Raw genomic sequence first — 22,486 nt, forward strand, 5'->3', positions numbered from 1 at the left:
TGAAAACGTGATCCAGCCTGCAGAGGCACTGCAGCAGAGAAAGATAGAGAAAGAGAGAGAGGCTGTGAGGAGGATGAGTCGAGATACTCACAGAAACGGAGGCAAAGCATGCACTTGTGAGTCAGAGAGTGTGTGTGCAGGTGTGAATGAGTGTTTGTAAGAGAGAGAGAGAGAGAGGAAGACAGGGAAAGACATAAGGCTTCACTGAAAGATATTGCAGAGAAATAGCATATAAGTGAGAAATCCCAATAAGAAGAGGACGGACAGAGCGTGATAACTTTAAAAAGGAGGAGAGCGGATGCAGAGAGCCACGAATCATCTTACACAACTGACTGATTGGGTGAATGAATAAGTGAGTGAAGGACCAAGACCATCACTGGACAAAAAAAAGCCCATCGTGGACAAGAAGAACAGAACGGTGCTTTGTGACGCATCTGACATCTCGTCCTCCATCTTTCCCGTCCTACTCTCTTCCATCCAACCTTCTTGGAGACTGGCGGAGAAGTCTTTCCTCCGTCCTCTCGCATGCAACAGGAGCATCTGATGCGATTGGCTGTGCTCAGAGGGACGAGGGAGCCTGAGACAGCAGCTGAATCACAGGAACTTTGTGTACCTATGTGAGAAAGGTCCTGTGAATTGACCACACCACTCCAAATTCAGAGACTCGCCACAAAATACCCACTAGAGACAACTACATATAGAGGTAAGCATGCTTAAAAAGGCTGTATTCTAGTATGGTCAAATGAGTTTGAACCTTTGCATGTGCGTGTAATCGTGAATGTTATTTAAATATTGTACATTGTAAAACAAGAATGTGCAGTTTTTCCTTGAGGTATTTCCTAATACCTAAAAATTCAACAACATAAAAATATATTGGCCTAATATTGGTGCAACCTAATAGATCCAGGTTAAAACGTTAAAAAAACACTTTAAGACTAATTGTGGATACTATATATATATATACTATATTATTATTTTTTTTTTTAGATGTTATAGGTTTATGAAAGTATATGTAATATATATCAAATATATATTCTACAATACAGTAGCCTACATATGTGTGTAAATGTTAATATTGTAAATAATAAATAATCAAAAATATGCATATACATTATTATTAGATTCATATACAGAATCTAGTAATCGATATTAATCTAAAAATCACATTGTAGAACAAACTACTGAAGACCTTACATAATTTTTTGAGTGCAAAGATTATAAAGGTGTAGGGGTTCAGTAGTCTTGTTCTTTATTTGTCAATGGGATTTTTTGTTGTTGTTGTAGCATGTGGGTTTGTGTATCTCTGTGCGTTTGCGTGTTACACTAGTGTGTTATATTTCTGCTTTTCTGGGTCCCACATCCTCATGCAGGACTTGCACTTCAGTTCTTGTGTGGCCGTATTGACCGTGTTGTGGAAAAGGGCAGGTTGCAATTCACGATTGCATGCACACATAAACACTGATTCCATCAATGACTCACATTATCCGAGTGGGGATCTGATCACATGGGGCTACTACACGCCGACACACATACTAACCAATATGTGTGGTTAAGACAGAGAAGGACCTGTGCTTGAGAGCGTTAGTGTGAGTGCGTGTGTGTGTGTGTGTGTGTGTGCGCGCGCGCGCGTTGCATGCACGGGCGCTGCAGTCCGTGTGCTGCGTATGCTGCTCTGGTTGCATAACAGCCGCTGCTGGCACACCCCTCCCACGACACTGCACTAAAAACTGCTAACACAGATGCACACACTCCCAGAATACTAATAAGCACCAAAAAACTCAACCAAACACCCAGAAGCCCCAGTCTGCTTCCTGGAGTGTAGATTCAGCCCCGTCACAATGAAGAATCAGAAATCGATCTGTCCGTCAATATCTCAAAAGAGGAAAGCAATCTGTCTGTGCACCTGAGGTCATGCCAGAATCAGCTGAAAATAATGGCTTTGTATTGATAAATGTTATTATTGGTGCTTATTGTTGGTGTCACCATTTAGGGATGGCGGCAAATTGTTTAACACGATTGATAAAATCAAATACTAGAAGATTATTTATTTATTGAACATATTGTTTATTGCATAGCTACAGTACAGTATGTTGAAAAATGTTATAGTGATAAGATAGTGATAAGTGAAAAGTTCAGTTTTTAATCATTAGCCAATGTTTGGCGATGATTAAGATTCACTTAATAGCTTGTTTGTCACTCTGATAATGCTATCCTTTCGAAGCAAATTGGTTGTATTGTACGCTATCACGGTCGGCCAGTTTCTAACATTGCTAATGATATTTGCGACATGTCCTGTAAAACAGACCAGGTGATCTGTCAACAGAGGTTAAGGGAACAAACAGTCTCTTCTGTGAATGAGCTGTGGGTAAAATGGCTGACGCCTGCTCTGAATGACAGCCACTGAATTATTAAACAGTTCCTCCTCCACGCTAAAACTAGCATGACCTGTGTTCTCTACAGCAGCTCCACACACACACACAAAAACAGCCATTTCATTGAAGATGCAAACATAGTCTGATCTTACAGTACCATAAATTACAACATCCGCCCATATTTTCTTCCTGTCACACAATCGTGAGGTGGAAGACATAGGAAACTTTGTGGAAGACATAATATCCAAATAAACCCATTACCAAGCTGTTTTTTAATATACACATTATTATGTTTCTAACAACAAAAAAACTAATAGCCTGCGTTTTTTGTTGTTGTTGCTGCTGCTGCTGCTGCTGTTTACAATTTTTAATAATTTCTAGATCAGATAGGATTCATACAGGGGTTGCAAGCCCTGAATGAATATGGAATATAATCACATATTCATGAAATTCCAATCATCATATTCTGTAATCTTAATTGTAAGATAACAGGTAAGGATAGACCTCACTGATGTGTCTAATGAACTGGTCTCGAAAAGCTTTTGTAAACTGTTCTCGCATTCTCAATCATGGTTGTGTTTCTAACTCATTTAAAGTGTTTAAATATCAAGCCAAGAAATTTGCAATAAATTTAATGACCTGCAGGACCAGACAAACATTTGTGACGTTTTTTTTTTTTTTAAAGTTTGCATGAGAGAGAGAGTATAAATTCAATTTCTTTCAGCTCCCAAATTAGCATACTGGTGGTTCCTTCTATCCCATTGGTGGATTTCAAAACCAATGGTATTTATACCAATTATTTGTGTTAACATTGGGCAACTAAATAATTAATAGAACACTACACATTTTTATAATATCTACCATTCACCCTCCATTGATTTAATTATAAGCACAACTTTGTTACTTTAAATAAATTGCACAACAATTCCATATCAGACAGGATTTGTTAAGGAGTTGCAATTTCCAAGCAAATAGAATATAATCATATCATATATTCATAAAATCCAATCATCATGTTCTGTAATCTTAATTTGAAGATAACAGGTAAGGATAGACCTCACTGATGTGTCTAATGAATTGGTCTCGGAAAGCTTTTGTAAACTGTTCTCGCATTCTCAATCATGGTTGTGTTTCTAACTCATTTAAAGTATTTAAATATCAAGCCAATATTTTTGCGATAAATTTAATGACCGGGACCAGACAAACATTTGTGACGTGTTTATTTTATTTTATTTTATTTTTTATTTTTTATTTTTAAGTAAGATAGGGTATAATTTCAGTTTCTTACAACTCCCAAAATAGCGTACTGGTGATACCTGCAATCCCATTGGAGGATTTTTGAACCTAAGGTACTTTTTGCTATTTATTTGTATATAATGCTATACAATTATGATATACATTAAACATGAATAAGATATATTCCTTACTTCTACCACCATGTTTGCTACTCCATAATGTGATAGTTTAACAGAACTTTTCTTATTTATATAAGATAATTTTTAGATCAGATAGGACTCATAAAGGGGTTGCACACCCCAAATGAATATGGATTATAATCACATATTCATAAAATCCAATCATCATGTTCTGTATTCTTAATTATAAGATAACAGGTAAGGATAGACCTCACTGATGTAGCAATTCAACTGATCTCGGAAAGCTTTTGTAAACTGTTCTCGCATTCTCAATCATGGTTGTGTTTTTAACTAATTTAAAGTGTTTAAAAATCAAGCCAAGAATTTTGCGATAGATTTAATGACCAGGACCAGACAAACATTTGTGAATGTTATATATATATAAGTAAGCTTGAGAGAGTTTAAATTCACTTTCTTTCATCTCCCAAATTAGCATAATGGTGGTTCCTCCTATCCCATTGGTGGATTACAAAACCAATGGTATTTATACTAATTATCTGTGTAAACATTGTGTAACTAAAAAATTAGTATAACATTACACATTTTTATAATGTCTACCATTTAGCTTCCATTAATCTGATTACTATAAGCTCAATAATGTTACTTTTAACAGCTATAAAATAATTACTAGATCAGACTGGATTTGTTAAGGAGTTGCAATTCCCAAACAAATATGGAATATAATCACATATTCATAAAATCCAATCATCATATTCTGTAATCTTAATTGTAAGATAACAGGTAAGGATAGACCTCACTGATGTGTCTAATGAACTGGTCTCGAAAAGCTTTTGTAAACTGTTCTCGCATTCTCAATCATGGTTGTGTTTCTAACTCATTTAAAGTGTTTAAATATCAAGCCAAGAAATTTGCGATAAATTTAATGACCTGCAGGACCAGACAAACATTTGTGACGTTTTTTTGTTTTTTAAAGTATGCATGAGAGAGAGAGTATAAATTAAATTTCTTTCAGCTCCCAAATTAGCATACTGGTGGTTCCTTCTATCCCATTGGTGGATTTCAAAACCAATGGTATTTATACCAATTATTTGTGTTAACGTTGGGCAACTAAATAATTAATATAACACTACACATTTTTATAACATCTACCATTCAGCCTCCATTGATTTAATTATAAGCACAACTTTGTTACTTTAAATAAATTGCACAACAATTCCATATCAGACAGGATTTGTTAAGGAGTTGCAATTTCCAAGCAAATAGAATATAATCATATCATATATTCATAAAATCCAATCATCATGTTCTGTAATCTTAATTTGAAGATAACAGGTAAGGATAGACCTCACTGATGTGTCTAATGAATTGGTCTCGGAAAGCTTTTGTAAACTGTTCTCGCATTCTCAATCATGGTTGTGTTTCTAACTCATTTAAAGTATTTAAATATCAAGCCAATAATTTTGCGATAAATTTAATGACCGGGACCAGACAAACATTTGTGACGTGTTTATTTTATTTTATTTTATTTTTTATTTTTATTTTTTAAGTAAGATAGGGTATAATTTCAGTTTCTTACAACTCCCAAAATAGCGTACTGGTGATACCTGCAATCCCATTGGAGGATTTTTGAACCTAAGGTACTTTTTGCTATTTATTTGTATATAATGCTATACAATTATGATATACATTAAACATGAATAAGATATATTCTTTACTTCTACCACCATGTTTGCTACTCCATAATGTGATAGTTTAACAGAACTTTTCTTATTTATATAAGATAATTTTTAGATCAGATAGGACTCATAAAGGGGTTGCAGACCCCAAATGAATATGGATTATAATCACATATTCATAAAATCCAATCATCATGTTCTGTAATCTTAATTATAAGATAACAGGTAAGGATAGACCTCACTGATGTAGCAATTCAACTGATCTCGGAAAGCTTTTGTAAACTGTTCTCGCATTCTCAATCATGGTTGTGTTTTTAACTAATTTAAAGTGTTTAAAAATCAAGCCAAGAATTTTGCAATAGATTTAATGACCAGGACCAGACAAACATTTGTGAATGTTATATATATAAGTAAGCTTGAGAGAGTTTAAATTCACTTTCTTTCATCTCCCAAATTAGCATAAAGCTGGTTCCTCCTATCCCATTGGTGGATTACAAAACCAATGGTATTTATACTAATTATCTGTGTAAACATTGTGTAACTAAAAAATTAGTATAACATTACACATTTTTATAATGTCTACCATTTAGCTTCCATTAATCTGATTATTATAAGCTCAATAATGTTACTTTTAACAGCTGTAAAATAATTACTAGATCAGACTGGATTTGTTAAGGAGTTGCAATTCCCAAACAAATATGGAATATAATCACATATTCATAAAATCCAATCATCATATTCTGTAATCTTAATTGTAAGATAACAGGTAAGGATAGACCTCACTGATGTAACTGATGGACTGGTCTCGGAAAGCTTTTGTAAACTGTTCTCGCATTCTCAATCATGGTTATGTTTCTAACTCATTTAAAGTATTTAAATATCAAGCCAAGAATTTTGCGATATATTTAATGACCGGGACCAGACAAACATTTGTGACGTGTTTTTATATGAAGAGTTCAGATGCAAAAGCCTCTAAGTGCCATTTGAAATTTTCTTCTAGAATGATCATTTTTATCAAGCTTGTATATTTAAGTTCAGTAATTTCACTTAAATGGCAATGATAATTACCTATTAATTGTTATTTAAGTGAAATTACTGAACTTAAATATACAAGTTTGATAAAAATCATCATTAAAGAAGAAAATTTCAAATGGCATTTAGAGGCTTTTGCATCTGAACTCTTCATATATACATATATATATGAACCTAAGGTACTTCTTGCTATTTATTTGTGTAAAATGCTATATAAATATAAAGCTAAATAAATGTGACTTGACTTGACTATTCAATTATGATACACATTAAACATGAATAATATATTCTTTAATTCTACCACCATGTTTGCTACTCCCTAATTTGGTAATTTCACTGTGCTTAACTTATTTATATAAGATAATGTTTAGATCAGATAGGATTCATAAAGGGGTTGCAAGCCCTGAATGAATATGGATTATAATCACATATTCATAAAATCCAATCATCATATTCTGTAATCTTAATTGTAAGATAACAGGTAAGGATAGACCTCACTGATGTAACTGATGGACTGGTCTCGGAAAGCTTTTGTAAACTGTTCTCGCATTCTCAATCATGGTTGTGTTTCTAACTCATTTAAAGTATTTAAATATCAAGCCAATAATTTTGCGATAAATTTAATGACCAGGACCAGACAAATATGTGTGATGTTTTATATATATATATATATATTTATATATATATATATATATATATATATATATATATATATATATATATATATATATATAAGTAAGCTTGAGAGAGTTTAAATTCAGTTTCTTTCAGCTCCCAAATTAGCATACTGGTGGTTCCTCCTATCCCATTGGTGGATTTCAAAACCAATGGTATTTATACTAATTATTTGTGTAAACATTGTGCAACTAAATAATTAATACAACATTACACATGTTTATAATATCTACCGTTCAGCTTCCATTAATTTAATTATTATAAGCTCAATATTGTTACTTTAAACAATTGTACAATAATTTCAAGATCTCTGCATGTTACTGTATTTTCTCGTGGCTAAATATTTTTGATTAAATGCAAAACATTTCTCATATGTATTCTCTCGTTATTTCATCAGACTCCAAAAATGAAAAGGTTTTTTAATGATATCTGCATCATTAAATAAAAGCGAAAGTTTGAATATTCCTTTTAACTCTAATTAAAAAATATCTAAGTGTAACAATGTACTATGTCAGGGAAGGAAATGTATAATCAGTTCAAAGATAATTCATACAAAATATCAAATGTTCTGGAATAAAGAGAAGACGAATCTGACATTTAAGAAATGTGTGAAGCCTCACAGGCTCATCTAAAGTACAGAAAAGGGAGCTTTTATTCATGTTGCATTTCATTATGTAGTTGCATTTCATTTTATAGACAGACCTCATTTCATATGTAAACATGAGTTCACAGTGGAAATTTACCCTAAACACTTTCCCAGACTGACTGGGGCCAGAAGTTGATTCACATGGTACAATCAGTGGAAATTAACATTGAGTTAACACCTTCTGAAAGCAGGAGGGTTTACCCATCCACCCTCCTTTGTGTGTATGTTATCTCTAAACTCTTAAAAAAATCGCATTACCTTTTGTTTTACTTATTTGGAAATGAGACATTTGCACCTGTCGCACTTGTAGACATTTCAAATAATACTAAACATATCATACTCTACGATAATCATTCACATTAAACCATTTAGATTCTTGTGTGAGTTTGGCTGATCTCTGCATGGGGGATGAGGGGGAGTTCAAATGTTAATTTTCAGCGAGGTCATTTGTTCATTCGAGGAGTGGCAGTTCCTCAATCAGTGTCTTACAAAGTTTTAAAACTGACATTTAGCAGATTAGAGTTAGACGATATAGTTTTTACATTTTACAATGATATAAACAATCAAGCAGTTAAGATTTGCTAAATAGTAGCACTTTATTCTTAATATAGTGGGCCTATAGTTCAAGTTACGATTAATGTATAATTCATGTAAACATTTAAAAATAGATTGACATTTTTAAAATGCACATATCTGTGTTTGCATTTAAGATGCTGTCGTGTCAGTTGTTGATATGTTTCAAAATCATGCATATCCAAACATGAATGTGATTGCCTTGTATGTGTGAGATTTGCTTTGGCCGTAAGGGCAGGGCCTAGGACAGGCTTTGAGACAGAGGTGAACAGCTGATTGCATCGCTGGCACAGGACATGATGCCCTCTTGCTGACTGTCTCACTGCACAGGTGGAATGTATCCAGAGAGCGAGAGAGACAGAGAGAGACGGGCGGTAGGGAGAGATGTGCTTGTGGAATGTGATGGGTGGTACCTGTGTGTATTTTTGTTGTAATGTGTGTGTGTGTGTGTGTGTATTTGTGGGAGTTAGAGGGGTATGTGGACTGGAATGTTCTCGAATAATTTGATGACTGTGCGTCCATCTGTCTGCTTGCTCTCAGTGTTGTAAATCACATTCTGTTCATGATGGAAGCTAATGGAGATTTTCAAATAACTTCTGCAAGGAGACAAAATGAAGGCAGGACTTAATTTTATCCATCAGGATTTGATTGGATCATCGCGTTATTTACCAGAACGAAGGACCGAATGCGAGTTTACTTTAACCATCCGATAACAAGCTGCCTAAATATGGACTGTTCACTTTAGATGTGAAGTGTTTCATTTACACCCGGAGAGTCAACAAACAATTGTAAAATGAATGACTTTCAAACAGTTTTCCTAAACACTCCCCCTTATTGGTCACCCAAACAGATAGTCCCGCCCCTAAACTCATGCTATTGGTTGAGCTGTTGCTGTGTCAGGCTGATTCTCAAACAAACAGAGCAATGTTTTGATAGTGTTTGAACATTGCAGGGAAAAAAAACCCAACAAATGCTTTGTCTCTGCGTATAAAACTAGGATAGTAAGTATTATAACTTAAAAAAAAAAAAACACTGTAAGGCAAATTACATGTGTATTTGTGTCATGGTTTTGTCAGAACGTACTGGAATATGATGTCTTGACAATGTGATGAGGTAGTGGAGGAACTCAAGAATGTTGTTGACTGTTTTACTCAATGCATTCAGTTACTGAGCCTGTCAATGTGTCACACATTTTTCTGTATTTAGTGCTTTAGAGAAAAAAGGAAGTATATGGAGTTTCATTAATGAACAGTCAACACTACAGAGAAATATGTACTCCACATTATCAAAGGAGAACTCTGGCGCAAAATGAACCTTTGGTCTAATAAAACATTAGTACCTAGTCAACCGTTCTCTGAGATTTGTTTTCATGATAATCGAATGTAAAGAGTTTTATCTCTAAAAACTGTTTAGCGTATAACGCTAGTAATGGGGGCATCTACTAAGTAAAAAGTAATCGCTACTTTATACCACTAACAAGGCTCAAAATAGCCCCACACTATAACACAGTAACATAATGAGGGTACATACATGCAAGACAAAGGATTGAGAACTTTGTACAGACTTTTTATAAGAAGATACATTATAAAGACAGTTCGTGTATACAGACAGGAGCCATCTTTGGAAAACAGACTCGATAAGTCAAACCACGAACGCTGTTCATACAGTTCAGCTCACTTGGCACGTCGTTCGTGGTTCGACTTGTCGTGACTGTTTTCCCAAGATGGCTCCTGTCTGATAGACGAAGTGAAGTGTCTTTATAACGTATCTTCTTATTAAAAGTCTGTACACACAAAGTTCTCAATGCTTTGTTTTGCATGTAGGGATAAGTGAAGAAGCAATGAGATTTCACTCATCTTCAGTTCAGTGCAACACTGAATATAAATCAAGTAACCAACAAAATGTCACATGGTACATTTTAATACCTGCTGTGTATGAAAATATCGTGATCATTTAGTAGTACTTTGATATATATATATATAATTGCATAACAGTCTGATACCATCACTCTCCTCGAAAGTAAATGGTAGAGAACATTGGCTTACGGTGCTTTTGTGAACTGCAGCCCAGCTCATCTCAGTAATTCGCCATCTCTTTATCAACCTCTCTGCCCCTCTTCATCATGTTTTGTGCTGACAGGGTCGAACACACACATGATTTCATTAAGCGCAGCAGTGCCGTGGTTAGACGCAAACAGTTGGGCTGCTTTAATATGTTATCTGCTGTCTTTCTCTCTCTCTCTCATGAGCTTCTTACATAATGGAGGAGCTTGTCTTATCAAATATGAAATCCTGTGTGGCTGTGTGCAATAGTAGCAGAGAGGCTGAACTGCATTTGCTCCTCACAAACAAAAAAATTGAATTGCAGTTAATCGGTTCACAGAGCTAAAGTGTTTTGGACAGTATATTGACTGATATTCCCTTACGTAATAAAATCATATGGGAATATACTGCAAAATATAATGCGATATAATATATAATACATTTCCATATGGGAAACTACAGTACTGCTTGACACAAATAGCATTACATTATTCTTAAAGTTTTATCCTTTGATGTGTACGTTTATTGCACATTCATGTTTCGTTATAGATGTGAATGTGTTGTACACACATATACACACACATTCACGGAATGATTTACAATCAGTGGTTACAAAAGATTTCTAGATCCCAGCATGCTTTACTTCTGACTTCTGAGAGTAAATGTTATAAATAAGTTTTTTTTGTGTGTGTTTTGCTCAATATTAATATAGGGGAGATCTGTTAGTGTTTAATGCTCTATTATTTTGGAATTTAAAAGTTTTTTCTGATATGTCTGAGGTTTTAATTTAATATTTTGATCATTCATATATTGAGAAATATACATCCTACCCTTACGCAAAGAAAATATATGTACAATTTATAGCACTAGACTCAAGTCACTTACAGTATAATACAATCTTTTAAACAAAAAAAATCTAACATTATTCTAACTAAGAATTTTTTGTTAACTTTACTTAAAGTGCAATAATTTGTTGAACTTACTTAAAATTTCTTAGTAATCTGTACTGTTTGCATGTGTGCTTTCGTTACTCAGAAAAACCTTGTAAACATTACTTGACTGGTTTGAGTACCATTTTCAATTTGCATTCGCTCATTTTCCAGTCATCTTGAGTGTTATTGTCAATACACCTAAATATTTTTGGCAGAACATCAAAATTCTTTAGTTGACTTGTTGATTATCCTTTCTCACCATTATTGTGATTGATGTTCCCTATGGTTGGGCACTTGGAACTTAATTTATATTATTGTTCTCTTCCAATTGTTTGCAGTGATGAACTTTTGATTTCAAAGGAAGTGAAGTAATTTATATATATATATATACACAAACACACATACTTAAATTAATTAATAAATTATATATAACATAAATATATTTCATGTATAATAATGATCTTTTAACATTTTATTGCTAACGCTTATGGCATAAATCTTTAATTGGGTTGATATAATCCCTCTATATTTGTGACAATATCTTGCAATTTTGGTTAAGTCACATACAGACTTCAACATTCAGCATGCAAACCACAACATGGTAACATTTAAAAAAAAATAATTTAATTAATTAGACATTACAATATTATTTGCTGTCTCTTTTCAGTATAACCCCAATAACGATAGCAAATAAAATTGTAATAAAGCCAAAAATAGTAAAATAAAGCAATTAATTTATTCATGCCGCAATGCACTCTGGGAGTACACTTCCTCGGTTCACAGATACTGGAAAGTAAAAGATCAAGTATAGTATAGAAATTATTTTAAGTTACTGGAACTCTCTTGTAAGTGTACACTACTAGGCATGCACTTGTTAGTACTACATATTATTCCTATTTCACTTTACTCAGTTTTTTGAGTGCAATCGGTTTGCATGCTTTTTTCAAGTAAGGTATACTAATTGGATTTTACAGTGTACCAAGGTAGTATTTGTTTTTTGTTTTTTTACAATGGTAATACTTACGCTATGGTTCTTTTGAGCTTCCATGTAAATACAATTATGGTCTATATGTTAATCATTCAGTAATATGGTATATAGCAAAATACATGGAATTATAAACTGATGATATATCTAAATTGCACAGTAGAGACACCTAAAGGGACATAAGTAAATAAATAAGTCAGTGCTTTTGCATTTTCTCACAAACTGCTTTGCATTTTCCCCAAAAAACTTTGCGTTCCTTTGCAAAACCTTTGCGTTCCTCAGAGAAACTTTGCTTTTGCTCGCAAAACCTTCTGAGTTCTTTGTGAGCGAATGTAAAGTTTCTCAACAAATAATTTCCTTGTGAGCGAATGTGAAGTCTCTCTACGAATAATTTTTCCATCAAATTTTTTTCTTTTATAATGTCCCTTTACTCCCTAACTTTGTTAGAATGAAAACAAAACCCTGACTAAATGTATTTTTATACAGCGCCCCTAAACAGACATGATGAAATGTCTTCCGTGAGAAACATTGCATTCGCTTTCGAAACATTTGCATTTCCCTGAGAAACTTTACAAGCGGATTTTTTTTTTTTTTTTTTTTTTTTTTTTTTGCGAGCTAAGGCAAAGTTTCTTGGGGCAACACTTTGCAAGAGAATCCAAAAACATTGCCTTTTTATTATTTTCTCCCGTCATATATTTTTTTTTCCATCACCCCTTTAGCAAGTAAAACAAGCAGTTATTAAAAAAAAAAAAAAACCTTTGAAAAAAATCCCCTATATTTTACTATAATAATTTTTCTCACAGAAATGCATCTTTATTCAAGACAATATATTGTACAGTACACACCATAATATTTTAGGAAGGGATTGACATTTGGGGGTCCATTTTATTAAAACGATTTTTTTTTTTTTTTTTTGACAGCTCTCAATACTGTACGATTCAACTGATTTCTGATTATGCTCATTTCACATACTAAAATAATTCTAACTCAAATCCAAATTTCACATATATTTGGTAGTATAATCTACAGTTCGCTTTGTGTTGGGGTCCAGTTGTGGTGTATTTTGCAACCCGGTCTCATCCCAAATCGTCATATAACTGACGTTTTGGGACGTCTTTTGACCATACGTCAATATTCGCCTTTTTAGGGCCCCCTTAAACGTCGGTAGATGAGGTTATGGGATCCTAACTCTACCCCATACCTAAACTTAACCCTAAACCTAACCCGTCACCTAACTGACGTTAAAGGTAAAGCGTCAGTTGTATGACGGCCCGGGATCGCCATCTACCGACGTTTAAGGGGGCCCTAAAAAGGCGGATATTGACGTATGGTCAAAATACGTCCCAAAACGTCAGTTATATGACGATTTGGGATGAGACTGTGTTATATTTTGCGATGATCTCTAAACAGAAATGAATGCTTGACAATCAATCTCACGGTTTCCAACGCCCATGCACCAGCTGACTATGCTGATGTCAGAAAGCTTATTCACACCTGTGTGTGTGTGTGTGTGTGTGTGTGTGTGTGTGTGTGTGTGTGTGTGTGTGTGTGTGTGCATGTGTGAACCAGTGAGAGCGCGTGGTTATTTTTGGCTCTGCCTCACAGCTCTGTGGTGCCGTGGCAACTCGAATGAATGTGACTGACAGTTACTGGCTGCCTCTGTGACCTCCAGAAAATGGAGGACGGTTTGGAGCAGCATCCTGTGTTCACATCCTAATTAAGTCACTGTAAACAACTAAACCATTGAGAGAGATGGGAAATAGAATAAACACAGGTTATGATGATGAGTTAATAGGTCTGACTGGTCACAACAGCGTCAAGAACCAGGTGCAAGCGTGGTTTTGTCAGCTCGCCTGCGTGTGTTCCAGTGTGTTTGTGTGTGTGTGCGTGCGTGCGTGGGTGTGAGTGGAGGTCTTCAGATGTGAATCTTCAGAAACGGATGGACGGGGGAGGAAAGAAGAATGCAGATAGTGGAAAGACGCCGCAAATAGACAATCTAGCTTACGGCACATTCACGTCATTTCACGTTTTATTCCTGTGCTAAATCCAATTTCTCGACTGCTAAATTCAATTTCTCGACTGCTACTTTTGTGAGTGTGTAGAAATACATTCCCAGATATATATGCAATGCATGCAATTGTCCTTTGACCCAAGGCCTATTTTTTGCCCTGTGATGAACTAACAATCTTGAAAATAATATACTTGTGTATTGTTAAACAAGCAGTACAGTTCAAGCTGTGTACTAAATGATACTCTATGCACTCTACCATGCAACACGGTTATTTTGTCTGAAAAGTCAATTCAGGATACATTTGATAGTATAGTCTGAATTATACTGTTTGATATGAGGATGCACAACGATAAAGCCTTTATGTAAACATTTTGTGAGCTAGGTTTGTCCAGTGACACTGACACCGCAAATATGCAAATAAGGACATAAACCCAGGGTTTAGGAATGTACAGTGTGAAACGACATCTTCTAAAAACCCAGGATTTAATGTTTAGCCAGGGTAAATCAGTGTGAAATGTGAAGCAAGATAACCCAGGATCCTGTTTACCCGGGGTTTACAATAACAGGTTCAACCTTTTGAAACTACGAAAAGCCCTTATTTATACTACAAAACGGCATAGAATCTGACGGTTTCTCAGCTTCTGTGGCATTACAATATTTGCACATCCCAATCATTAGACACACCACATTTTGTGCAACAAAATGGATCCATAAGTGGCATATTGTTGAAAATAGCAAAATGCTGTACATTAGGCTACATTAATTCCCTTATATTACAAAATAAAGCTCATTATGGGCATGTTCACACAGCAAAAGAATATGGCTGTCAGTCACTTCGGTATTTGAACGATTAATATGGTTATGTTGACACATAGTTTGGTTATTTATGAGAGTGACAACTGCATTCTGCTGTATAACCATGTCTGCGCACCGTATGTCTCAAATGCTTCTCACCACAGATAAAAGCTGTTATCTGTTAATTAAGATTTGACAGATGAGTTTGCACTGTATCTACTCTAATAAGTATTTTCAGTGTTATTTACATCACTATCTTTGACAGTTTGGTATAGAGATTGGCATGGTAATGGATATGGCAATGTTAATGTATTTGGTCTAGGTGGAATAGATCTGCTACACTGCAGCTGCAGAGCAAGTACAGAGACTTGCTACTGCCAATATATACTATTGCTGTGAGCATGTCAAACACGCTGCAGCTGCACATTTAACATACATGAATTAACCCCCATACCAGGTCTGTATGGGTGGAGTTGGGGAAGATGGAGGGTTTCTAAAAGTGTGCTGCAGACTGCTATCAGCAACACTACCAGTATTTGTTTGAATGTTGAGCAGCAGCTCATTGGCCGCTGATGGAACAGCAACCAATAAGCTGTACTGCAGCATGTAGATAATGATGTAACCACTACCAAATGAGTTAGACCTATCAGGTGAAGAAAGTTCAACACTTACTTCAGCAATTATAATTAAAAAAGAAACACAAATGTGAATTTTAATTAAAGTATTTTTTTCTTTTTAGTATGGCTAAATTGGACCATCAATGCTCAGCAGCAAATATAATAGTTTATAAATTGAGATTAAATATATTAAAGTATATTTTTGTTATGAAACATATTTAATTATTACAGGTTTGTGAATATTTGTTTGCATTTGAATCTGAATCTGTTTTTGTGCCAGTGTGATGAGTAAATGCCTGCTCGCATTTAGTTATCATGTTCACACAGCGCACAAGTCCTCTCCATTACTTCTGATTTGTCTCAGCATGTGGACAGGTGAGGTGTCAGTCAATGAATGACAAAACAAAGTTACTTGCATTAGTTAAAAAGTAACTCAGATATTTTGTTGTGTATTTAAAAGTAATGCTTTACTTAGTTTTCAAGTTGCTTGAAAAAAAGTAATCTGATTACGTAACTCACGTAACTTGTAATACAACACAGTCAGTTTATTTGACAAATTAAAGCTATGGTACATGATGTTAAAAATCGGTCGAGAAAGCCTGAGACGGTAGGGAAGTTTTAAAAAACTCATCCCTCATGAGTTCACGTCAACACAACTAGCAACAGATGAAATGTTCATCTAAGGTTTGAGTAATTGTTATAGCAGCACACAGCGCATCTTGTTCAAATTCCGATCGGCTCGAACAGAAACCGCTAGGCACACTGAAATATATTCAAGCACTTCAAGAAATATAATTACTTTGACCCGTGATCTGCGATGCTAAACGGCTAACATTGCCAATGCCGACCGGCAGCATGAGCAAGTTGTCAAACTATTAAAAAGATATTCATGTAACACACATCACAACATAAAAGTATAAATAAATGTTTACCTGCTCAACAAAAAGTCAGCCGTTTCAACGTCGGTTTCCAGTGCCAGATCTCCCTGAAGCTTCCTCCGACGGTCAATGGTGGACCCTATATTTATCCTAGAGTCCGGCGTCACATTTTTTTTCTTTTTTATCTCCGCTCTTTCCTCCACATACTTTCTCTTTCGTCCAAACTTTACAGTAGGGGTAAGCAGGGGCCGCTTGCTGATGTCGTTTATTTTTATCCATTGCTGACATGACGCTACTTAGCTACCAAAGACTGTCTGTCAGCTGCACTTACTCGTGTGGTGCTGGTGATTGGATGAGAGCAGTTGACCTATGTAAGCTGTCCGACCAGACAGCTTACATTGGTCAACTTCTCTGTGTCTGTACAGCCAATAGAGTGAAGGGATTTTTTTAGTTCTTTTTTCTATTCATATTGTTAGGATTGTACTATATCCAGCATCTAAACAAGGATATTAATAATGAACAATCTTTGAAATTGTATACCCTACCTTTAAACTTGTGAGGTAACGCAGCACTGTTTCACTTGGTCTACACTATCACACTAAACTGTATTTGTGTAACAATGCGGAAGGAATGAAGCAGAAAAATTAATCCAAACACAAGCGCATTTGTTAACAAAACAAACAGGTAGTCCAGGGTAAACAAAAAAAAAAACCCCAAAGAAACTCAGACCAGGACCAAGGAAACACAGCTAACAGCTAAGATCTCACAAACACTGGAACAAGACACACGGTTTAAATACAGAGACTAACAAGCTAAACAAGCTAACAAGAGGGTGTGGTCAATCAGAAACACCTGAGGATACCAATGAACTAGAAAAACTACAAAGGACTACAAAACATGATCACAGAACAGGAAATAAGTTCACACAAGACAAGGGAAACACAGACAGCAATCAGATATGAACCCACACCGTGACAATTTGAGCGTGTTATACTGTTAATATACTTCTATGTGTTAGTTTGTTGTCTGTATGAGACTAGTAGTAAGCTAGATCAACATTAGAATAACATACTGACCATTCTAACATTTCATTATGTTGAGCTGTGTAACGTTGTTTTGTTTTTTGTACATTTGCTCACCTGTCTAATAAAGTACATGCAAGTTAGTCGTGAAAACGCCATGCTAATATTGATCCTCATTTCAGATCTCCTTTTGTCCCACATTTTGCTTGCAATGGTCCATAATGTTTGAACGAAACAATAACAGTGGCCGCTAGATGTAACACAGTTGTCTACTTCTGTCACCATGGGTACTGTGGCTGTACAAGCGGTAACCTGGGATAACAATATTACGTCATTGACAGGCAACAATGACCAGGGATGACCCATTATTTAAAATTGGTATTTCTCTGAAATGAAAGATCTTTGGGAACTTTTGGAATTGTGTAAGTACACAACTGCAGGAAATAAATCACACTGTGCAAGTGATTTTTGGATATTTTATACCTTTAATGGCAAGCATGAAAATAAAATACAGGCTCTGCCACTCTTTCATACAGACAGTATTCGAGCCACTGCTGTGTGAGTTGTTAGATCTGACAGTGTGAACAAAGGTGCATTGCATGAAAATAACATGGTAGGCTAAATGTGTTCATCCATAAAATTAAATTAAACTCCCTTTATTTACTGACCATGTCATCCCTCGTGTCATTACAAAACGTTAGAATACAGCACAGTGAGAGATTTTCACAGTGCTATCACATAGCTTCAGAAGAGTGGCAAAATAGTGGATGTTTGTTGGTGTGTTTTTTGTCACTGTACATCTGGTCTTCAAATTCTCTTTTTGTTTTACAGAAAAAAAAATCAGAGTCAAGAACAACAGTAAATAATAAAAAATGAATGATCTTTCATTTTGGGATGAAATATCACATTATGTGTTTATATCACTCCCATGTTGGTAGTTTTTATATGGTGTCACAGCAGGGTTTCATTAATTTCTGAGTTTCCAGTGTGTAATTACGAGTACAAATTACAAGTTTTTTACTAATCGGAAGCTGGTAATTATGGTAATTCCAACATGACATGAACGCACCAGTCCCCTCTTCGACTGGTAGCGAGAAGAGCACTATTATGCGACAAACTGTTCCTGGGGTAATCATTAAAGTGCTGTCACACGCATGCAGTGTAAGCAGCTTTGTTAATTTAATGGAAGCGCTCTATTTTATCACATAAGATGGCTAGCACAGTGTGGATGTGGAGTAAAAGGACGCATGTTCTCTCTCTACCTTTTCTGTTGCATGTAGGTCAGCTTGCTCTCTCTGCTTTTTTCTCCCTCCCTCTCATTTTTCTCTCTCTAATACATTCTCTATCATCACATCTTGCACAGTATGCAGAGAACTCTTACAGATGTTCTCACCGCTGTTTATAAAGCACACTCACATTCACAAACCACACTCAACCACAACATTTTTTTTCTCAGACGATAATTCTTAATATTGTTACGCATTTTCTCATGTTCATCTATACATCCACTAATGAATAAAAATAATATCACATTAAGTGATACAAGGTATTTTTCCTGTTTCTGGAGGCAGTGGAATGAAAGCTTATATGTTTTTTAAGAGAAATGTGTATGTTGTCTGTAAATTGATGTCTGTATGTATTGTTCTTGTTCTACTCTGTTTGTTTTTGATATGGACCCATTGGTCTGAAATAAAGAGTAAATTAAATTAATGAAATACAACTACAACAGATTGTTTCGGTCCTGGATGCTGACTGGAAAACACATATGAAAGCATCATGAAACTGAAAACACACTGTATATCAGTGTCATTAATATTATTATAAAAAAAAGCAAGCCATGCTGCTTTATAATGTGAAAATATCACAACTAAAGACGTTACGGGGCTCTGCTATGTTTCATGCCTAACAACTTCCTTTAGCTGTGACCATATTCACAAACTATTCCCAAATATGTCCCACTATGCATTTATTTATGTCAATGTTTTAAATCAAATCCTACATTATTTCTTGTTGACCATCCTGTTTCGTTTGGAAACATGTCACATTATGAAAGTAAAATGGGCTGCGAACAGCAATTCTCTGCACTGGCAGCCATTTTAGAGGTGTGGGCTTCTGAAGTGTTGTGTTGTAATGCATGTATTGGTTCATAGCAGTTGGACAGATTGTTTTGTGGTCAGGTCCTCAGTCTCTTCCTCCACAGTGCCCATGCCCCACAGGGCCCCAGATGGCAGCTGGTAGAAAGAGCAAGGCAGTTTTTTAGACTGGAAAAGATGCTGCTGGGATCCAGATATCTGCTGTGAATGGACATGTTGCGCAGATCACAATCTTTTGCACAAAATCCAAATTTGCCCATTGCTGTTTTTTTAAGCTATAGATGACAGGACACTTTTTAGACACTATTCCCAAGAACGCATGCAAATGGCCTGGAAAAGGCTGAGCTGTGTCCTTGCATTAGCATCACCTGAACTGTTTTATTTGTTTCCTCCAGGAAAAGAAACACCACTACCTATGAGTCTGCATATCTGTGCCACCCTGGGGAAAGTGCTGGAAACAAGTATGGTCTGGCAAGACTCCTGAGACACTCTCAGACCTGACACGTCACCAAAGAGTGGACGCACAATCTGTCAAGCTCAACCCAGACCCCTTAAGGAATTCTGGTCATTTAAGGACTGGAAGAACGCCTTCCAGGTCTTTCCGATGCCACATGAGCACCTCCCTGAAAAGACTTTGCTTATCAAAACAAAGGTCAGGGAGGTGTAAGTGCAGTCAATCAAGAGAAGAAGCAATAAAAGGCATGGTCATAGCAGACCTGAAACAGGAAGAAGGTTGTGACATTGAGGTGGATGTAGTTTCTGTTACGCTGGTTGCATCAGTTCCTTTCTGAAACTCATAAAGCAACCTATGAGAAAGTCTACAGATGTTTGGCTTACAACAGTATTGAAATAAACAGTATTTCTAAGTAAGATCCCAAGAATCTCTTCAAGGTACTCTGTGTTTTGATCCTTATTGCATTTATGTCCAAATAAATGTGCGGTAACACAGTAAAAAACACTGAAACAATTGCCAACATATCTTCTGATCTTGAGTGTGATGGACTTCAGCCATTTATTTGTAAGAAATAATATCATTGAATATCACATTACATCGAACTCTCAATTGTGCAATATCAGTGAACAGGGTGTAATTCATTGCCTCAAAACTTTGTAAACCACTGGAGCCACAAGCTGCAACTTCTTGTGACAGCTGAAGTAAGACACAGTCATCCATTGTCCTTCAGGGCTTTTTATACTGTGCACTGGCTGGAAGTCTTAGTCCATCTGTGCCGCATAAAGATTCAGGGTGACGCAGCCTGTAACCAAGGAGGGACTTTGAGACCGAAATGGACAAACCCATCCGTCCTCACGTCCCCTGCAATGGCTGAGTGTCCTCCCCCAGTGCACTGAAGACGTTCTCTGCAGGACCGTACGCTACATCCAGTTCCTCTAGCCAAGAACACCACACCCAGGAGTGAATGTCCTGCCTCCGGCGCCAACCTGTGACCATCCCTATGGACACCGTCAAGATCATCCAGTCGGAGAAGTTCCCTCGGGAGTGTCCAATCCCTGTGACCCAGCCTCGCTACGCACCACCTCCCCGTGTGGCCTGGGATGGAGGAGGTGAGGGCGAGGTGATTGTTAACCAGGCATGTGGCGACCTGTCCATGGAGGTCAATGGGAACACTGTGGTCCCACCCAGACCCCTAGTGTCTCCTCCTGCCCCCGTCCTCCGCCGTGAAGCCAGTTATCTTGCCCAGCGCAAGACCAGCACGTCCGACATCTGCTACCATCAGTTCCACTACAAGATGGACAACGTAATCGTCAACCAGTACGTGCTCCGCTCTTCCTCCACCTCTTCCTCCTCGTCCTCCACCTCCAGTAATGGCCCAGTAATGCCATGCGAACCACTGGACTGCCCCACGTGTGGACACACCTATAACTTTGCCGGCAAGCGGCCACGTATCCTGTCCTGTTTGCACTCGGTGTGTGAGGAGTGCCTGCAGATCTTGTATGAGTCCTGTCCCAAGTACAAGTTCATCTCCTGCCCCACTTGCCGCCGCGAAACCGTGCTCTTCACCGACTACGGGCTAGCCGCGCTGGCCATCAACACCAGCATCCTCAGCCGGCTGCCACCCGACCCGGCGGGGGCCGTGCAGTGGGGCACCGACGGTGACCGCAGCTGCTATCAGACGGTCCGCCAGTACTGTCAGTCGGCTTGCACTTGCCACATTGCCAACCCTCTTTCCTCCTGTGGCATCATGTAGACCGGAGACGGCTGATGACCGGCACAACTCACCCCAAAAGCTATCCACCTGTGCCCACCATCTGAAACCTTGAGTCACACACATCCACCTTCTCCGAAGGGTCACAGATGAATCTGTATATTTAATAGCACAGGATGCTATGTGGACTTGAAGTGAAAAGGACACTTGTGTGCAAAGACAGAGATATGAAATATCAGAGTAAATGTATTTTATGTATAAAATGATTTCCCTATAGCCCTCAATCTCTTGTTTGGATGTGTTCGTCATTGACATCTCTTTACATGGGAATGCCAAGGGAAGTCTATCTCCCCCCATACTGGGTATAATAAAGACTAATAAAGAATTTAAAGTCAAACTTTTTTGTTTGGTCTAAACTTTTAGTAGCTTATTTAGGTGCTGTAATCAATTCAGCCATTTTGGTAACAATTTCCAAATCTGGGCTGCATTCAAAATCACATACTTGTGAACGTTAAAAAAAGTATGTTCTTTATAGTTCGTTATTACAAAATGAATGCATGCACTTTTCACGTTGGCTTTTGAATTAGCTATCACGA

General features: G+C 36.7%; 1 protein-coding gene and 8 non-coding genes across 9 annotated transcripts; 1 reads left to right on the plus strand and 8 right to left on the minus strand.

Annotated features, from left to right (window-relative positions):
- Positions 1–22: 22 nt before the first annotated feature.
- rnf208 (ring finger protein 208) lies at positions 23–22,287 on the plus strand. The gene is made up of 2 exons (XM_089126167.1): positions 23–703; positions 20,121–22,287. The coding sequence occupies exon 2, from the start codon at positions 21,144–21,146 to the stop codon at positions 21,930–21,932; it is 789 nt and encodes a 262-aa protein (XP_088982293.1). The 5' UTR covers positions 23–703; positions 20,121–21,143; the 3' UTR covers positions 21,933–22,287.
- On the minus strand, positions 2,754–2,887 carry LOC148969414 (U8 small nucleolar RNA). The gene has a single exon (XR_016149686.1). It is a non-coding gene; the product is annotated as a U8 small nucleolar RNA (small nucleolar RNA).
- Positions 3,304–3,439, minus strand: LOC148969415 (U8 small nucleolar RNA). Its single transcript, XR_016149690.1, has one exon. It is a non-coding gene; the product is annotated as a U8 small nucleolar RNA (small nucleolar RNA).
- On the minus strand, positions 3,876–4,008 carry LOC148969416 (U8 small nucleolar RNA). The gene has a single exon (XR_016149689.1). It is a non-coding gene; the product is annotated as a U8 small nucleolar RNA (small nucleolar RNA).
- LOC148969417 (U8 small nucleolar RNA) lies at positions 4,419–4,551 on the minus strand. Its single transcript, XR_016149687.1, has one exon. It is a non-coding gene; the product is annotated as a U8 small nucleolar RNA (small nucleolar RNA).
- LOC120483282 (U8 small nucleolar RNA) lies at positions 4,968–5,103 on the minus strand. The gene has a single exon (XR_005623574.1). It is a non-coding gene; the product is annotated as a U8 small nucleolar RNA (small nucleolar RNA).
- On the minus strand, positions 5,540–5,672 carry LOC120483280 (U8 small nucleolar RNA). Its single transcript, XR_005623572.2, has one exon. It is a non-coding gene; the product is annotated as a U8 small nucleolar RNA (small nucleolar RNA).
- LOC120483278 (U8 small nucleolar RNA) lies at positions 6,081–6,213 on the minus strand. The gene has a single exon (XR_005623570.1). It is a non-coding gene; the product is annotated as a U8 small nucleolar RNA (small nucleolar RNA).
- Positions 6,828–6,960, minus strand: LOC120483279 (U8 small nucleolar RNA). The gene has a single exon (XR_005623571.1). It is a non-coding gene; the product is annotated as a U8 small nucleolar RNA (small nucleolar RNA).
- Positions 22,288–22,486: the final 199 nt, after the last annotated feature.

This window comes from Pimephales promelas, chromosome 23 (genome assembly GCF_988280905.1).
Source record: "Pimephales promelas chromosome 23, fPimPro1.hap1.1, whole genome shotgun sequence".
Taxonomy (NCBI): domain Eukaryota; kingdom Metazoa; phylum Chordata; class Actinopteri; order Cypriniformes; family Leuciscidae; genus Pimephales; species Pimephales promelas.

Excerpts from the sequence above, each read along its gene's own strand:
- rnf208 (XM_089126167.1), top strand. The coding sequence starts at position 21,144 with ATGTCCTGCCTCCGGCGCCAACCTGTGACCATCCCTATGGACACCGTC.